The sequence below is a fragment of the Strix aluco genome, chromosome 4 (genome assembly GCF_031877795.1).
Source record: "Strix aluco isolate bStrAlu1 chromosome 4, bStrAlu1.hap1, whole genome shotgun sequence".
NCBI lineage: Eukaryota > Metazoa > Chordata > Aves > Strigiformes > Strigidae > Strix > Strix aluco.
The window spans coordinates 31415844-31436201 of NC_133934.1; the positions used below are offsets into that span (position 1 = coordinate 31415844).

The 20358-nt window shown below is 38.6% G+C and overlaps 1 protein-coding gene across 1 annotated transcript; it reads right to left on the bottom strand.

Annotated features, from left to right (window-relative positions):
- Positions 1 to 141: 141 nt before the first annotated feature.
- NMU (neuromedin U) lies at positions 142 to 16601 on the bottom strand. The gene is made up of 9 exons (XM_074821393.1): positions 16457 to 16601; positions 13045 to 13103; positions 9153 to 9200; positions 8996 to 9055; positions 8416 to 8445; positions 8259 to 8309; positions 6116 to 6190; positions 1448 to 1501; positions 142 to 177 (listed from the first exon to the last, which is right to left on the bottom strand). Exons 1-9 carry the CDS (start codon positions 16599 to 16601, stop codon positions 142 to 144), a joined length of 558 nt encoding a protein of 185 aa, XP_074677494.1.
- Positions 16602 to 20358: the final 3757 nt, after the last annotated feature.

A 20358-nucleotide genomic window follows, 5' to 3' on the forward strand; every position in this document is an offset into this window, starting at 1 on the left:
ATTTAGCACATCTGGGAGAAGTTTGTCTGCAGAAATCTTAAGCTGACAAAACAGTTAAAGGTTTTCTGAGACTAGTCCTCAACATAAATATTGTGCCCTATTTGTACAGATTGTCATTAAAAGCATTAAATAAATACCTCCTTAGCGAAAATCCACTGATCTCCTTCCATTGCGTGGCTGAAAGACAAATATCCAATAAGTGCTCCATAAAACTGACTGGTTTCAGTAAGAAAGCCCCACCCAAATCAGTATGTATAGAAATTGGGAAATTTCTCAGTTCTGTCAACATGATCATCATTAAAGATAAACCTGAAACCAGTTGTTGTTTAATGTATATCCACCTCTGGAGGAGAATCATACAGCAAAAATTACTGTATAGAGATTGAAGAAGAATTATGCCTATCTTGTGGGATTTTATAAGGGGGAGAAAGCTACAAGAGGTCACTTTAAGAGACCATTATCCCTCATTCTTTTTGCATTTTCTTAACGTGCTTCCAGACTGTTGTCATTATTGCATTGTAAGTGTTGTAATTAACAAAGAAATATATGTCACTGGATTATTTTTTTTTAGACTGTTCTTTATCATAGGCACAAAGTTTCTCTCTTTTCACCATGGTCATTTCAGAAATATTTTGCACTACAAAGGAACTTGATCCAATGTCTACTAAAGCTGATAAAAATTCTCTTGCTGAGCTTAAGAATTTGCTTGTTACTCTGATATCATGAATGCATCGATGTTAATATTACCCATAACTTTGGCCTGTCATAAGAACTGTAAAGAGCCAATCCTGATACATAAGAAATATAACTATACAAACTTGCCTTCTTTTCATTAGCCACTTCCTTATTTAAATAGAAAAAAAGATTAACCAAAATCAAGATAATTAAGTTTGACTTGCCATCTTTAACTTGCTCAGTTTTGCAAAAATGGAGTAAAAAAGCTCTATGGCATCAAAGATGAACAAAGTAGTTTCATTCTCATGAGAATTTCTGTGCCTTGTTTCTAATCTTACTGGTCAAAACACACGGAAAATGGGAAGGTCAGGCCCTGTAGCTGTTTTGATACAGTGTATAAGCATGGCATTGTATTTATATCACATGCAAATGTACCATATTGAACAATGCTTTAGAAGAATTGTCCAAGATGGCATATTTTCTAGAACTTCAAGAATTATATACATAATAACCAATGACTTATTAAGACATGGCATGGCATCATGTATACGCAAACATTAAGATGTATACAAAAACTCCTAATATGCCTTTATTGTAAGCCAAGAAAACATTTGGAGCAGATCTGGAGTAGTCCTATATGGCGGGATGCTCTTACTGAAGCAAGTTTCCTCAGTCACAGTAATTCTTACTGTAATAATTCACTGGTTTCTCTACTTTTTGCTTTGTAGCACTCATCACTAAATGAAAAGAAAACAAGTGAAACAAACCATACCCTGTAGAAAAAGTAGCCTCTGCTTTGAATCGCTCCAGGTCCTTGAAGTTCTTCCTGAAAAAAAGTATTTTAAATCGTATCTACTCTTGTAAATGAATACATGTAGAGGGGTTCTTTATGTACATATGAAAAGTGTTTCTTCAGTACTACTATATATTCTTGCCCCATAAGGTATGCTTTGTATGTATTTCTCCGTGTCAGTAACAAGAAGTTCATGTTGTCATGTAGAAGGAGCAGAAAACACATGAATGAGGGCCACATTCTTCAAGTTTTGGCTCAGTTCAGAATGCTTTAGAATGGTACTAGTAATGATGAGCAGCCTTTGCCTTCGACTCTCCAGGTTTCATTACCTAGACACAAGCAGAGTGTCTTTATGGTATCAGAGTCTCTACAGACAGAGTAGAGCTAGTCTTTGCACTTCGCAGAAGGACAGCAATGCAAACCTTAAATATCAGAAATACTTGCACTCTTCCCAAGAATGAGATCCCAGACTGTTCCCAGAGGTGTACCGTGATCACACCTCTCACATTAACTCCCAAACAAAAGACCAGTGCTTATGACATTCTATACTGCCAGTGCTGCACACTTTGAGAAACAACTGTCTACTGATCCATACAGCAAGAGGGGAGAAAGAACGATAAAGAAAATAAAAATTCCATTTCAATGTAACAAGTACAAAGCATGAAGTATCCAGTTGCTTTAATGAGACCTCTGTGATTAGAGAACACATAAACTTAATCCCAGGATTTTCATTGCTTGTGGTAGTATCAGATATATGAGTGAAGTGTCTGTCCTGCAGGTGGGGAGACAGGTCAATTGAGAAACAAAATAGTTCAAATCTTGTGTTTAGCAGAACATAAAATTTAGTTGGAATTTATTTAGCAATGATAGTGTTTCTCAATTAAAAACTAGGGTCATGTGATCTCTTGGCTCGTGATCATAACCTGAGTTGTCATAGAAAGAAATCACTCCATGCTCTACTCTAATGCTGTAAGAATTGTGTAAAACAGGATGACTCCCATCATCTCCAAACACAGGAGTAACTTCAATCCAGGGAAGCTCTCTGAGTCTTGTTTTTAATTTTGACCTCAGTTCACCACATATACCATTATACTCATTTCTTTGAGTATATTCTCATTATTCGCATTTCTTTACGTAAAATATCAGTATGATTTTTATTTACATTGTCCATCTCATTCTAGCATTACCTGGGTTTGAAATGCCCATCTCAGATCTATAATCCATTCAATACTATAGTTTTTATATTTCAAAAGGATAAAAATTTGTCTGTTAATGGAATCTTGTACATTGCCATTTTAGTGTTTTATGGTATTTATATTTCATTATTTTTCTACTTTTTCTATTCAATGCATGAACAAAAATAAAAACAGAAACAAAATAGGCAGTTGCTGCAAGTTAAGGAAATTGATCTAGAACATAAAGGGAATCAAGAGTACAATTACTAATATGGAATTGTGATTTGTGTTAATATGTTATTCTCTGCTTACAGCCAGATACATCTTAAAGACGATTACATAGTTTCCTTGTGTGATTTCATGTCAGAAGTTTGGTATTAAAAAACAACTGAAGCTAAAAATCTGTCTTCATTGTAACACCCACCTTCTAAACTTCCAAGGGTTTGGAGATGTTAAAAAATAATTAATACATGCTGTAACATATATGCATGTGTATTCACGGACCTGCATGTATATATGTATACATGCATATGTATATATGTATATGTATTTGTGAAGTATGGTTATTTAGAGTTTTATTTTAATGCCTGCCCTCTAGAAGTTATCTTGTTCTGTCTCTTAGATTGACTTGGCAACAAAATGCTCTTGCGTCTTCTTTCCTGGATCATATTGTATCAGCCAGGATATAGCTCAAGAAGAATCAAATTCATGATAAAATCTGTGTCAGTCCAAACTGGGAAGAAAGAATAAATTTAATAAAGCATGTTTCCTCCTTCACCCATCCACCTTTTCAGTTCCTTGTCTGGTCGGGGAGAGAGGTGGGTGTGTTTATGTATAGCAGGTTCTGTTTTTCTTCCCTGTGGAGGAGGAAGAAAATCAGCAGCAAGCTAACCCTTCCTGTAGCAGTCAGTGACACCAGAGTCCGATAGTCCAACCAAAGGTGGGCAGCCCACAGGAACATGGGGGCTTCCTGCTCCCCAGAGGATCAGAGTTCCTCTGCACGTCTTGGGCAGAGTTGCTTTGATCTCTACTGGCTTTAAAGTTCACCTGTGTCACTTCCCCACTGGTCCTTCCAGGAAAGATAGATGTATTTCTCACAGTTGGGGAATACTTGCACTACTTTTATTACTGATGTCAGATTATTTCAGTATTTTCTTAATTTTCTTATAAACTGCTATGACCCTCAGCAATAACACTTAGAGAGGATTTTAAACTCTTGTACTAAAATACATCAAAATCTGCCATATAAACAAATATGATAAGTGGAATATGGATGAATTTCAAAGATTTATTATGACATTAAAATAGATAAGGTACACGCAAAACCACCAAACCAAAATGAAATTGATTCCGGAAGAAGCTAGCGTTTTGTAAATGTCTGGTGTTTATGCACTGTACACCAGTAAATAACACCTTTAACAAGGTGACTACTACTCACAGTAGGAATTGACAAGAGGAAATTTTAAAAGTTGCTTTCTATAAAATGCAATTCAATTTAGAGCTGTTTTCATTGTTTCCTTAGATTTTGTATTGGTTTTATGAATATTTTAAAATGGCTGTGTTCTGTAAGTGTTGACCATGTCATTACTTCTCTTGGCTTCAGCCTTACAGAAGAAAATGTATTCAAGTGCATATTTAATATTACACATTTTCCTTGGGATTTAATGAGCTCTTCACTTTGTAGGCCTAAACACCAAATGTAAAAATGTTCCAAAATAAATAATCATTTAAAACATATAAGGAAAAATCAAAGGTGGTTAAGTCCATTAATGACTATTTTATATAATGGTCCCGATGAAGCCTTCAGCTTGGAAGGTGTCTAGGCTGTGCCTACCAGAAGCTAGAGAGTATACCAGAGGACTGGTCACTCCACACTTCCCCTGGTCCTTCCACCTTTTTCCTGTGTATGCACAGCAAGACACTGTTAAACACAGGATACTGGACTGATGAGAATATAGTCTGAACTAGTGTGGCTTTTGTTATTACGCCTTCTTTCTTAGAAATTGTTACTATGATATGACTGTGACAGCTCTATGTTCCATTCCTTTTCAAACAAATCCTAGTTAGACTACCACCCTTATTCTGCTTAAGGATTGATGAAGTTACTGCACCATCTACTTTAATCTAATCCAGTCATCCACAATAGTATTGACTAATCTAGAAGATTCCTGTACCTGTAGTTCACAAAACATGGTTTACTGTTACTCAACATGGAAGTTGAAAGTGCCACAGATTCTGTGTTCAAACTTTTAGCTGGAACTACAGTTCTTACGTAGCAAAGAGCCCAGCACTGAGGGTGTGGACAGTCCCACTGAAATAATGACCTTAGTTATGCGTGTCCTTATGTATTTAGCTGGGTTAACACGTAAGCATAAATGTAATATCATGACTGCAAAATGAAAGACTGCTAGTTATCACAGTGCAGAATGATTGGAATTCTAACTGTTGCTATTTCTGTGTACTACTAGTTATGAGTACAGTAATACAAATAATAGGAGAGAGGTTTTTAAAAATGAGACAGGGAAAACAATGGCTAAGGAAACACATAATATTCATCATCCTTCATTCATTTCTACTTTAAAAATGTGATGAAAATAAGGTACCTTACAAAAAGAATCTTGACAAACTGTTTGCCTTTTGCCACAAAGTTATATCTGCCTGCTCTGGGCTCATTCCCAAACACTATAGCTTTATAGCTTTTTTTTTTTTTTTTTTTTGGTCTGTTTTTTTAATTTCCTTTGCAAGAAATATTTCCAAACACTATCCTAAAGAAAGGACTTTTTATATCAGTATATGTTTACACTTTGTATCAGATAGCTAGTATACTTTTTTTTTTCCCCTAAAGATTTGTAAAGTATGGACTTTGATGTTTCTTTGATGTAAAAAATAAGCCTTTAAATTGTTTGTCACATGATGGCTTGAGAGCTCTTAAACAGAAACAATTTATTAAATTTCATTTGTGAGTTGTTATAAGTATACTTTACTGTTTAGCAGTAAAATTGGTTAACAGTAAAACTGCCTATAAATTACTTGGAAATTCTTAGTGCTGTAGGTCATAAATAATATATGTTTAAGGAGTAGATAAGGTTTGAATTCCAAACAGGGGAAAAAAAGAACCTCCCCTAGAAAATATAACCCAACTGCAGTATAATGGTATAGATAAATTTGAAGGTATTTTCTTTTTATAGAAGAACTAACAGATCCATTTTGATACACAGGCTCTGTTTTCTACCACTGTTCTGTGTTAAGCGTATATTACTTCAGTGGTTTTAAATGTTAAATATCAGCAGAATTATTTTTCCCTAATAAAAGAATTGAAAAACCTCATGTTTCTAATGAAAATACACTAGTATGATATTAAATCGTGAAAATAAAAATGTTATGAGCAGAAAGGTCTACATGGACATTTTTAGAAGAGCTAACAAATCACAAAGTGTGAGAATCCAAGCATGCAGAGTTTAAGATTACATACGTCCACTTTGTATCTCTTCAGTCTTCTCTCATTAAGCTGGGGAACAAGTTGCAGCAAAGGATGCAGGACAGACGACTGAGAGGACACGAACACAGACACATGAGCAACAATGAAACTCAGACCTTACGATGCAAAAAAAATCTCTTCCTGCAGTATTGGCTTATGGACTAAACGTGCATCAAAAAAGGTCTGAAGATGTTAATTGAGAAACTTTTTTTTTTTTTTTAACATTCTGACTTAACAACAAACAGGTACCAACAATTATATTTACACTATGAATGTGACTCACAGCATGATGGAGGGAAAAGCTATGCGTCCTCACCTTTACTCATTGAAAGTTCAGAACTGTTTACAGACTTCTTGCCCAGGCAATTGCAGATATTCAGATTTTGATCAGCCTCTGTGAGTAGTACAGAGGATATTTCTATACAGTACTCCTACTAACATTTCTATGATTATCTACTATGGAAGTTGATAGCTTCAATCTCCATTATACTGAAAAGTTCATTTTACTCCAGAATAACTTAAATTGCAGCAAGAATTTTTTTTTTTTTTTTTTTCTCCAAAATAGTGTGCAGGAGGGATCCATTCTCAAGTAAAATTTGTAACCATGGCACTGGACACCCTACCTAAAAGACAAGGTCCAGTTGTGAAATTCCTTGTTTTCAACAAGACTTTATGCTTACAGACATAAGCAAGCATATGCAGACATAAGTTAAGCACAGTGGCATAGTGTGCAGCACAAGTGCCTCCCTGGCAAAACACAACCATGTGGGCTTGTGGAGAGAGGTCTACAGTGAGAAATAAAGTAGAAAAACCGGTGTTCCATCAACCAATTTAAACCTTCAGCTCATGTAAATGTAATTTAAAAATAATGCATTTTTGATACAATAGTTCTTAGAAAAGTAATACAACAAAGAGAATTATAATATATGGAATAACTGGAGTTACCAAAATGTTAATGTACTAAATAGGTAAAATGAACTTGCCTACTTGGAGCCAATTTTGCACTGTCTGCCTAAGGTAGGCAATGTGGCATCATAATATCTAAAGAAGTAGAAGTCTGATGTGAGTGGAGGAGTTAAAGGGCATCCCAGCTGGCCACTTTGGCTTTGCTTTGCAGTCAGTGGAGAGAGGTTAATAGAGCCAAGGAATGAGGGATCTCACCTAAGTTAGTATCTCTGAGAACTGGGCTAGAAAACAGCTAAACCAGAAGAAGTGAGAAAGCAGTAGTCTCTGGGGGCAGGCAGGGACAAAGGTATTCAGGATGGGGACGAAGTAGGATGCAGTAACCTCTTAAGCAGGAGCAGGAGCAGAAATAGCTCATTTCACTGTGCCCTGATTACCATTAAAACCTCCAGAGAAGCACCATCATGACCCCAATATCAGCAAAATCACTTTCTGGGAAATATGCCACATATTTCTGAAGAAATGTAAAGAACAAGGCAAAAATGGACATTGATGTTTAAGAATGATTGCTAAGAAATGAGAAAACATGAATATGTTTAAGTTTCTCAAAATGCTATGGTGCACAGGAAAGCCACATAGATGCACAGAAATAACAGATTATGTTTGCACTTTAAAAGCAAGAATGGATCACACATAGTTTATATATTGGTTTATGAGAATATTTTTATAGCAACAATACTAGGCTATTTTTAAATAATATTTTCCATCTAAAATATAATCCAAAGTCTGAGTGAGTCTTAAATACTATTTTGCTTGATACACATTTATGACATGCACAAATAAGTACATACAATTTAATTAATAATTGATATAAATTCATTAAGAGTTCTTAATACTTATGGTCATGTTCTCAGCTTCTATAAATCTGCATTATTTCACCGTGTATATTATGTTCCAGTACCAGAAAAAAATACTTGGTCTCGTATTTAAATGTTGAAACTACAAGATTAAGATGCAGTTGGGATTCCATGAATGTTTGGTCGGGGTTTTTTTCCACACCTGTACAGTACTGATGATCCTCTCCCATGTTATTAAAACACGTTCTGTATCTTAAACATGAAACTCCCAGTTCTGAGCTTGCTGTACAGTTGGAGAAACTGCTGCAAAAAGGAACATTACCTTGTTTTTATGTACAAGCACACATGTACTCACAAGGAGGTGCTATGCCACTTACCATGGTGTCTGAGTTGCCTGAGTCATGAGTCTTAGAATAATGAAATAAGAACTGTTCAAAAAAATTAAAAGTGGGGTTTTACTACAAAACAGGGCAAGGGTCTTATGATTTTCTTGACAATTTTAGTGCGATCATAAAACATACATAGAAATCTTACCCTTTTGGTGTTGTCTTTTTCATCTAAACCCTGTGGGAATAATAATCAGTAGAGAGGCTTTTATTTGTTAAAAAAAAAAAAAAAAAAAAAAAAAAGAGAGAGAGCAATGGACAATTTTGATTACATTATAAACTTTTCAATACTGGATTGGAATATTGTACTTCCTTGGCAGATATATTACATGTCTTTACTTATTGTAACTACTTCTTTCAAACTCTGCAGAGACCATTGATTACTCTCCACTAGGAGAGTAGATGGGTTTAGTGGATGATCCTTTGTATATGCCTAGACTCTCCTGAGTAAATTTCTTTCTCCACTGAGAGCTCATCATTTTTCTAATCTAGATCAATAAAACCACCTAAAACCTTGTATCCAACCCGGAGATAATTTTCCAAACATTGGAGTCTCCCTGTTATCTTTAATAAGTGTTGGACATACGGCATTTCAGAGTAAGAACTGATAGTATTACTCCCAGCACTGAGTGACATTTCAGATACTGGGTCTTCAGAATTCATTGTAGACGCTGGCACACTGAGATACCAGGTTTCAGAAATGCTACATAGTCTTTCCTGTATGTTACCTGTGGTTTCTGGAGAAATCCCATGACCAAAAAGCAAAGTTCTTCCATTGTATTGGACACCTAATACAAAGAAAACATGAACTCAGGTATCACACTTTTAATCCTACTGCATATAATAAATAGCATCAAAAAATAAAGTAACCTCTGTCTGACTCACCTGAAGCTGAGAATCTGTAGACAGGTAGGCAGAACATGCGTCGTCTATCTGTAAAAGTTCACACAGTCCTTTTTTAAGAAGTCACATTAATAAAAACAAGTGAAATATGTATTTTCAGAAACAGTTCAGTGCAGCTAAAGCCATGGCAAGCTTGTCCACCGTTAAGGAATCCTTACAGGTACATTCATGAAATATTTTTCATTCAAGGAAAAAAAAGACCTTAACAACATAAAAAAACCCGTATACTTTATCCAACAAACACATACATATCTGTGTTTTTTATTCACTTACCTGCGTCATGCCCCTCTTATTTGTAACCTTCTCAGACTAAGTCATATTTTAAATTATGCTTTTAATCATCTGGGATGTGGACTATGAACTTAAACCTCTTCTGTGATATCTTTGGATTATACAAAACTGCAAAGAAAATGATAAAACTAAAGCAAGTGATTCAATGAGCAGCCCTCAAATATAACTCTTCCAATTGGCTTCCAGCATCCCTGCAGGTGTATGACACACACATCTCTTGAGTGATTATGATATGTGCCAGCACATCTTATGCATGCCAGTCAACTTGTGTGAGTCACCAAGCAGCCAATATCTGAGGTTTGCACCGATTTCTTTGGCAAATGAGGAGCCTTACCCGTTTTTGTTTAAAGGAGGTGATTCCCAAATCACAGTACTAGTAAGAGATGTATTCAATATATTTCAAGGGATCTAAACTCAAAGAGCACTGTGGAAGAAGTAGTTGCTGATGAACATAGACAGTCAGCACAGAATGGAATGTGACACACATAGACACAAAACCAAAACAAATAAATCCACAAATCAAACCCAGAAGTCCCAACTCCCATTTCATCTGGATCAAAACAAATACCCTTTTAGCTCTACATCTTATCTCCAAAAATGGCCAAATGTCAACACCCAGGGAAGAGCCTAAGGCAAAGCCAGTGGTTGAGTAAAACCCATGATCTCCAACCACCAGCTATGTGTAGTGCAAGCACTGTGAGTTGGAAGCAGCTCCTTTGTAATAAAGCTCAGTGAATTGTTGTGCTGTGAATTTGACCAATCTCTCTCTGAACCACTGTAAATTATTAGCATCCATAAAGTCCTGTGGCAAGGGTTTCCTAAACAGTGCATGAAATACCGCTTCTGTTTGTCTTGATCAGTCTTGTCAAAGCTATCTTCATTCAGTGCTATCATGGTCTTGTCTTGGAAGAAGTAATGAATAAGTGATTCCCACCCATCATCTCCCTACTGTTGACTACACATCCTCCTTCTGTTGTCTTTTCCAGGATGAAAGAATTCCATAATATGGAATCATTTTTAGTGGAGTTATTAATCAGAAAAGGAGAAGAAATGGAATAAAGGATATTTGAATTAATGGAAGTAATATTACCAATCTTGGAAGTAATATTACCAAAGCTGAAAACTTTCCATAAGGAAAAGAAAAAATCTCCAGTACTCCAGCTGAAGCTGCACAGTTTAATAATAACAAAAAAAGAGGCTTAACTTTTCATTATATAAATTTAAAATTGTGTCAATAGCAATTCCCATTGCTATGCGCTATTTTTTTTCCACTGAATATTTGATACTGTTAGTCCAGGTGCCAAAAAGCTCTGCCAGTCATCTTGTTCACAGACTGCATAAAATAAAATAAAGAGCAGGCAATACAATGGGTCTTATAATTTTATTATAGGTAAAAAGCCCTAAACAGCACTCTTCAGCAATTAAAACATTAAATGAAGAAAGCAATAAACAAATAATGCATATCTGGGTACTTCAAGACAAGACATGATTCATTTCTCTAGAGACAATCTATGAGAAAGCATTAGCAGAGATAGTGGGAAAGCTAATAGCTCACAGAATTCCCCCTTCAAATAGTTTTTGTTGGTAACACATCTTTCCCATTCTCTTTTCCCTTCATCTTGCTGTTGTTTGTCTCTGGGTATATTGGTTCAGCTTCACTACTTTCAGAGGAAGAAAATGTAGAGGGAGAAATCAGCAGTGAATGAGATAAACTAAACTGAAGTAATTTTGGTAACCTAAATTAAAAATTTGCTGTTTCTTCTTGGTGAGGGATTTTTTTGTTGGGGTTTTTTGGTTTGTTTATTTGCCTGTTTTGTAGTTGGAGATGACTCTTAGACAATTACCATAATTCAGTAGCAGGACAAGCCAGAGACTGCTTTGTGTTGGACACAATGCAAGGCAAGGTATCTCTCAGCTGAAGCCTGCATGGACAAAGAAAGGGCTGAGGAAAAGCCACAGTTTCTGTTAATTCCTTTTTTAAAAAAGTTAATAGTTTCAATCATCCTTGATGCATCTGCTTAGTAATTTTCTCTGCAATCTCAGAAATGTGGCCTGAGGGTGGGAGCTTATGAGTTGTTTGGTGCTGATTAAATAACAAAGAAACAAAAGGATGCGAGAGACAAGTACAGGAGCACAATACTTAGTTACAAAGTTCCCGTATTTATAAACTCAGAGTCATTCCTGGAAAACACTATGTTAATTTAGTGGCAGGGCTTCTGAATAAAATAACAAACTGAAAAAAGTAACGAACACTAATAAAAGTAACAAACAGGGAAGAACTGATTCTTTTCACTCCAAGAGAGTCTGGTGAACTGATATGATTCTGTAATCAGGTTGATTTAGGTTATACACTTATGCATCTAATTCTCTTTCCTTGGACCCTCTCCAGTCCTGCATTATTCTTGATATAACAGTAAGTTTTATATTGCTTATGTTACATAATTTTACACAGCATTTAGAATATTATGCATACTTTTTTGTTCACTGAAATCAATGGAAACTTTGCCTTTGCCTACAGTTGGCATAGGGGCAAATCCTGTGTTGCAACTAGCAAATCATAGCAATAAATGCAGAAATGTATAAAATAGGGTTTTTCAATCCAGAATGTAAATAATTTTCATGAACTCCTTAAAGCTATCAGGACCTTACTTCCCAGAAGACCATTTTTCCCCAGGAGATAAGTATCACCAGCGTTTGTTCAAGTGCCAGTCTAGAAATATGTTGGTGTTTGAGACAACACTTCCAAAATGAACTAAGGGGAGCTGACAGTAAGGGAAGTGTCTCCTGTAATGGCTGCAATAGGAAGAAATTTACTCTCTGCATCTGTACCCCTGGTGAGTCACTTGCCTTCTAATGTTATCAGAAGCTACAAAATTAAATGTCAACAGAATACTTGAAGGTTACAGCAACACCAGGGCCTGCGAGTTGCAGGCTAAACCCTCTCTGCGTGTTATGCCCTGTCGCTTCATCTGTTCCAAAAGTGCAAGGAAGAGCCCATGTTAACACACGTGTCACATCCTAGAGTCAAAGCGAATGTTCATTTCAAAGATGAGAGTGGAAGTTATAATAGTGATCAGTAGCAAAATGTTAGAGGGCATAATTGACACATTATCCTTTACCTAGTCAACTGAGAGACTAGGATAGGATTAAATACACTATCCCAGCCCTGTGTGCAGAACAGAAGAAGCAAGAGGTAGTTGAAACAATCCCTGCATATCGTGTACGAACTATAAAACTACCAGACAGGACACTGTGTTGCTTCCAGGGACAGTGACTGGTCATTCACAGTTAAATGACAACTCTTCTCAAACATAGCTCTCCATTGAGCCAAGACAGTCTTTTCCTGGAACGACATCTCAACACCCAGCCTCAACACCCTACTAGAACAACTGTTCAGATAATCTGGAAAAGAAGATGTTTCACTTCTTCACTGATGTCAGGATAGGAGATGTACAGGAGAATCAGGACTGGAAGAAGAAGTGCCTGAACTCCATGCAAGAGAAATACTGGAGAGTGAGGTGCGACTGTAGCAAGGACGGGCACAGATGAAATGGGAGTATACCATATGGCAGATGATGCTTACCTCTTTCCACAGTTGCAAATCCTCATCTGCCTCAAGTGCTTGGGATGCCATTGGTGCACCTGGAAGCACAAACCACACTTAGCAATGCTGTACAGCAAAGGTATTTTGTATAAGTATCCCGTGTCAGTGATTTAAATAAAAACCCTGAACACAATATGATACCTAGCACACTGATTAACTGCAGAGTCTGAGAGCTTCATGGTCCAAGGAAGTCTGCTGCCCCGGGTGTTGTGGGGTTTGTCCAGTAGTTTCTACCTGCTCTGTTAGCAATACAGCAGGAGGCTTCTTTGCAAGGTCACAGCAGATATGAACACTCACATCTCTTAGCAATAAACATTGTGGAAGTTACACAGGTTTCACTGAGGCTAGCATTAGTCTGTTCTCAGAGATAAGTAGCAGGCAAGAAAAATTGCATGACAGATTTTGAATGCTAAGACCTCTCAGGAAAACACATTCCAGCACCTACAACCTTGAGGAGCTTTCTGAGAACTCGGCTCACCTACAGCACATGTATTGCAAATTGAGAATCTGGATCATACCTCTTGCTTTCTTGTATGTTACAATTAAAGAATTAAACATGTGCTATGTAATGTATGCTTGCATATGAATAATGCCCATGATATGGACATGATGTTTTTGAGAAGGTGGTAGAACGTACATATGTAACTGGCTTTGTTTCCTCTGTTTGGTGTATGTGATGTGGAAAAGCTCAGTCACTTAGAGGATTAAATATGTTATTAATTGCATAATGCTGCAGCGATGCTGTGCTTGGCTTGGGGGCAGTTCCTTTCTCCATCTGGAAGTCACTGTCTCTGAGTCCCTCCCAACTCAGCTCCCAGAATATCCACCTTTCCACATCATTATTTTATCTGGCAGTGTATTTATAATAGCAATGTATTATTAGAATCTCTGTAAATAACACAAACGAACATCACTAAATTGTGTGTACACTAGACACCATGCAAGCATATCAGTGAGGGGATGGATGTATTGTAACTCACCTGGGAGGGAGATTGGTGCTGGTGAAGGTGGTGCTTTATCTGTACAGTCCTAGCACTGCAGGAAAGTGTATGAAGTCATCTAATTTATCTCCCCGCCCAAAGTTGCTGCCCATGAGCCATGCCTGACCAGTTTATACACTGTTCTTAAAGACCTCAGATTAATAGAGATCTTATAACCTCCCAGTCTATAATTACCTGTGGTCACATTTTTTTCAAAGAATTGAACCAAATTAAAGAAAAAAAAGAGGTGGAGGTAGACTTATCTAGAATGGCCAGATGAGCAGGATATGAATGCCAATTATCTCCATTTGTTTATGTAAAACCATGTAGTGCCACTAATAACAATAATTACTAGAGTAGTTAGTTCCAGGCATTAACGGGTGGATTTCAAAACCACATTTTGCTACTGGCACAGACTTAAGGTGGCTAATTATTCTGGAAGCTTGTTTCTCCAAAAAAAAAAAATTAAAAAAAAATAATAAAAAAAAAATTAGAGGGGCTCTTAATTTCGCACTATGTAGAAGTGGGATATTTTTGAAATATCTGAGATGTTCACATAACAAGAAAACTGCTTTCCAATGAAAAATTTGCTTCTTTGGATGTTTGTTTTAGTTCAAGGAAAAACACCAAATAAAGTAAAGTTGCTAAAATTCTCTTACTTTGTTTTCTATTCTTAAATTAGTATATTCAAATTGGAGTATTGCCTGGGACTGGTATCCTGGTTGCAAAGAGTGGAACTGGGCAACACTTCAAATTAACACACCTTCTCCATTAAACCTTTGCCTGCCTGGCTCTGAACACTGCTCCTGCCCTTGCCTGGTTCCCAAGGCTTTCCAGGGGGAGCAGAAGAAATCCAATAGCCTGTAAAGCTTAGGACAACAGACAAGAAAGCCTGAATATTACAGTTTGCTGCTTTCCCTCCCCCCCCCCGAGCATAAACATTTGGACAGAGGAGATGCGATTATTTTACTAGCAACTACGTTTCCTTAGCCCTTCTCCACTTACTCACAAAACTCTTATTTCATGTGCAGTCCCATCTGTTTTGTGCTCACACCTAGGACTGTGTTCCTCCCAGTGCCGAGCGGTGTCCCACCATTGCTCCATCCAGAACAGTGCTGCAGTCCCCACAGGACTTCACTCATTCACAGACACAACCGCACACACAGGGAAACAATAAGTTATTCTGTAATGTACACAAAATGACCATAGCAGGGAGGAAAAAAAAAAAAAAAAAAAAAAAGAGTACTGTTGAGGAAAGCAATTCTATTCAAAAGGAACATGGAGGAGGAAATCTTCCTACCAAATTTACACTGTCCATGACACATTTGTTCTCCTATCCTTCAATTCTGCCAACTTCTAAAAACTCAACTTCTTCCAAGGCATCAGAATGCCAGGTGCACAGTTTCAGTCACTTTTTAGCATGGCATTCACTTCCTACATCTTCTCTCCACTGCTCTCCCTAGACAAAATTCTGGCAATCATATCTATAGGAACAATGATGAAATACTGTGTGCCATTGTCCTTCCTTGCTCTCCCTTTCCTTCCCTCCCCTCTTCCACATCTCCAGAATTTATTTTTAACAGAATATTAAGTATAATGAACTTAGATTTCTTTGATTCTTGATATTAAAAAACCACAACAAATCAGAACAAAAACTCCTGATGAAAGTAACTCACACACATATAATACAAACAATACGCCTTGCACAGCAACTTATTTTGCAATGTTACTTCACAAGGTATAAGTAGTTAATCTATCTGGAGTGGGAAAATAGCATAGAAAAGAGGGTATGTTTTGTTAAAAAACCCATTAGCTGTTCTTGTTTTACAAACACTTCCTGCCACAAAAATAGCAACTCTCAGGTGTAAGACAACATTTCCAATAAAATCAAAGTAATCAAGCTCTATGCCTAAAGAGTTCAGCAGCTCTGTCCTTTCTCACTTAACCCCACTCGCAGCAATTCCTCATGCAATAAATATTGCTTCAGGTTGGACTAAGTGGCTTCCAGAGGGTCCTAAATTTTCCTGCAATTCTGTGACACATCTCGTTTCTCTTTTCTTAGCTTTTAAATCAGAGTAAATGATACTTAAAATGAAATCGCTTTTAACAACAGCCGCCTCCCCAAGTTGCTGGAGTGTAGTTTTCCCGGACAGGGTAATCCTGCCGGGCACGAATCCACACGAAGTCCCCCAAAACCGACCCCCGACCCCGTGGCCAGCAGCTGCGAAGTCCCGCGCATCTCTCTGCCTGTCTGCCAGCCCCGCGCCTGGCCCCAGCCCGGCGGCCGGCTCGCTTTGCAGCCCCTCCCCACCCCCGGCAAGGCTGGCAGGCTGCTGGGGTCACCTTCCCCCCCGCCTAAATATTGCAGGGCTGGCAGTGCAGAAAGGGGCTGCGAGGGGGATGCTCCTCACCTTTGCAAGTAGATATCGAGGAGGCGAGGAAGAGGAGGAGGAGGAGGAGCAGCGGGGACCCCGGCAGCGCCGCGCCGTCCCCAGCCTTCCTCGGGCTGCGCTGGGGGGGTGCCGCGAGGGGCTGCTGGTGGCAGAGGCTTCCCATGTCCGCGGTGTCCCCTGCGCTGCCGCCTCCCTGCCAGCCGCTCTTCTGGGCATGCCCTCGCCGCCTGCCCAAACTTTTTAAATCTCCCTGACACGTGGACGAGCATCAGCCTGAGTCAAGGAGGGCGCGTCAGCCGCCCTACCCGGCTCCCCCCGGGGAGACCCCCCGCACCTCCTCCGCCGGGGTGACTCAGCCCCTCTCGCACCCCGGGGGCTCCACTTGTGACCTTGCTGGGGCGGTGGGTGCCTCTGCCTGGCATCGAGGCGAGGGGCTGGGCAGGCTCCAGGCCCATTATTGCACCCCCTGTTAAAAAAAAAAACAACCCATGTTATGAAAAACCTGTATAAAACACCCTGAGCCCTGGTAGCAGCCGCGATGGCTGGCGCGAAGGGTGCCTCTTCTCCGTTTCTCGGCAGTTCGGAGTGATGGAATGGGGGTGTCAGAGGGCAGCATTCAGACACTGTCCCAGCCTGCTGTGGGGAGGAGAAGACGCATGATTTAAAATAGGGAAATCTCACACAGATTTGTCCCCAACTAGCTGAACCTGGGAGTTGAAACTTGTTTGTGGGAGAAGACGGTGGCTGGGCTGTGGGGCTCTAGGGATGTGCACCCATCTGCCCTGGCACCTGCCAATCACTGAGTTTTCTGAGGGACCCCCTGCTGCAGGAGGGTGACTGATTCCTGACTCCCTATTCCTTAAATACACACACACAAAATGCTTCACCATGAAACAGAATTCAGTAATATGGTGATATTTGGTGATTTAAATCCTGATTCTGTGCTTAGCAAGGCATTTTACTTAAAATACAGCTGCAGACCTTGTTCCCAGGTGTCATCTATGCCCATAGATAGCCAAAGCAACTACATTATAAGATATTCAAAAGCACACAGACCCCAAATCTGTAAAAACAGTTGGGCAGTATCCCAAGTGGGTGGTCCAGCCACCCCTGAAACACAGCCAGCCCTGGTTTACCAGCCCTGCTACCCGAGGCTGCCAGTGCCTCCCACTGCCCCAGCCAGCACATCATGCCCAGTCCCAGCGGGATGCTCGGGCTGGTGCTGACCTGCTCCTCACATCCAGCCCAGCAGCAGGACCTGGCTTTCTCCAAAGGCTCATCTCTGACTGTCTCTGCTCCCTCATCACGTGCTCGAGGAAGATCCTGCCCAGCTGAGGTGCTGCTCCAACGCTGAGGTGCTATGGAGAGCATTTCAGGGCAGCATCTCCCAGTTTACAGCCTATCTTTATGATTTGTTTCCCCTTCTTTTTCCATTCACTCCTATTTTTGTGCTTCGTTGCTTTTTTTCTGACTTCAAAGGAAATATTACATCACGGTCCAGCAATGACACAACGATACAATATTAGAGATTGTTATTTTCCAAAACAACATGCAGTTCTTTTTGACCATTTCAGTGGGTTTTGACTGGGGCTGAATGGTGGGTGGTGAGTAAAGCTGCCTGACAAGAGCAGTGTCTGTTACTATGAAACAAAAGATAACTTTGATTTGTAACCGCAGCATTGCTGTCTGCTCTTTGCCTTTACCCTTATCAGTTGTATGTGCTACAAATTGTGCTTTGCCACCCTGAAGACTGTGACAGGCCATCAAAATTTTGAAAGCTTTGCCAAGCAGTGTGCTAAGATGCAATAAAATTCTCTTAGTAATAGAAGTATCTTCCCTATCAGATTCAGTAGCAAAGCTTTCCTTAATATGACTGGGGACAGAGCTAATCCTTGTGTCAATGGAAAGCCAGTTATTAGACCAGTACATAAATTAAAGAAGCCTGTGGTTTGTATGTATTATTGTATTTCTATCTACCTAATTAAAAGAGTTGTTTTAAAACAATCCAAATCGAGGAATTGCATTTGGTTCTGGTTTCTGTTAATAAAAATAGAAGACATTTATTTAGAAGATATTATCATAAATGGGAAGTCATAGCACTGAAAGATATCTCCCTAATCTATCTTGATTCAAATGCATGAATCAGTGTCCTAAGCCTTGGCCTAAGGAAGGATTTAATTTGTTATGAATTTTAATTATTACCTTCTTGTTAAATATTTAATAGGTTGTGAAATAAAATAAATTACAGTCTTGAGAGTGAGATACCTGTAAACATACTGCACCCGTTGAATGGTACAGTATGTTTTAAGAATAGTGAAGGAAAGATACCTCTTGAATTAGACTTTATTTTCAGTTGAAAGGGTTCTGATTAGCCCAGAAATTGCGGTTTTGTGCAATATGTTTTAATACTGCAGACTGAAAAGTTTTGCTGAGTCCACTTGCACAAAAACATATTAAAAGAGATTTTGAAAATGACAAGAAAAATTTCCAGGTAGAAAAATTCTGGTCTTCCATTTACCAGAAAAAAACCCCCAAACTTCTCTCTATGCTTGTATTGCTCCACAATCCTTCATCTGAAACCTGAATTGTGTTTTCAGCAGATTCCTGTTAATGGGGAAAAGCAGTAGCCATTGAACATGCATTTCTATTTGCTCCATGAGTTACATTATCTGAATCCTAGCAGGCTACAGTCTTCCAGTGCTACCAACCCAGCATGAACTGCATTTCATTTTAGACTATGCCTTTTTACTAAGAGCATCAACGTAGTTTTGCATTTCCTGATATATGGGTGAGGTAAATGATTTGGGCATAACTAATCCTCTTAGTCATATACTAGAAAAAGCAATATAACTTTTAACAAAAATGTATATTTGCATTAAGTCCAAGCTCAAGTTTATACCAAGACAATATTTCTACTGAAATCTGTGCAAATTTTGACAGAGCAAGGTCTCCAAGCTTGAATCTCAGTTTATAGGAGGTTTACATAGCTTATGATGGTCACCTTTACACAAGGAACTAATTGAAATACAAGTGAACATTCTTGTAAACAGGAGAAAAAATACATCTTTTTCTATTGTATCTGGTTTTGTTTTGTTTAATTGCTTGATGAAATTAATGTTACACTATTGCAGGAACAAAACACATCCTCATTAAACGAATAGCTTGGAGGATGTTTTGGATACTGTAATTAGCTGCTTTGAAATATTTATGTTCTTCCTAATGTTGCTTGAATAAATGTTAATTATGGTTAGTGGAAAGGAAATCAAACAGCTGAGTATGTGAAAACATCATCTTCGCCATCTTCAGCGAAGGCAGGGTCAGGAGGTACGTCACTGAATCCGCTCACTCGCTGCGTACACGCACACACAGCCTGTGAAGAGATTAATGCGTACTGTTTTTTCTATGACTACATCTGAACATAAGCACTAAGGGAGCTTTTATCTGTACTGTACTTTCTTCAACAATATATTCCAGACTTACTGGAGAGTGTTTGAAAAGTGTCATTATGTGCAAACATGCTGATGTCTCTCACGACTTCAGATGGGTACATTAATATCTTTCCTCCTTCTGTGCAATGAACAAATTGCGTACGTGGGTTTTCTTCTTGTTTGTATTCTATGGAATTAAACTTTGTAGAGGCAAGTCTTAATAATTAACTAATGCCTGCTCAGATATTGTGCTCCTTCAAGGTATTCTCTCCTGACTAACAATGCACAGAAAGGTTGTGTCAGAACAGAAAAAGTTCCTTAAGAACTGTCACTATAGATTCAATTCAAGAATCAGCATCTCTGAATGGGCTTTTTTTACAGTGTTGACTTAACACAAAGATACCCACTCCAGTAGAAGTCTTTAGGGATATCTCCCTACATATAGGAAGCAAACAACAAAACCCAAGCCATATAAGGCATGATAGGTCCTGT

Excerpts from the sequence above, each read along its gene's own strand:
- NMU (XM_074821393.1), bottom strand. The coding sequence starts at position 16,601 with ATGGGAAGCCTCTGCCACCAGCAGCCCCTCGCGGCACCCCCCCAGCGC. Across the intron at positions 8,310-8,415 it reads AAAAAGACAACACCAAAAGG|TTCTTATTTCATTATTCTAA; the intron begins GTAAGATTTCTA and ends TTTTTTGAACAG. Across the intron at positions 178-1,447 it reads GAGGCTACTTTTTCTACAGG|CCACGCAATGGAAGGAGATC; the intron begins GTATGGTTTGTT and ends TTTGTCTTTCAG.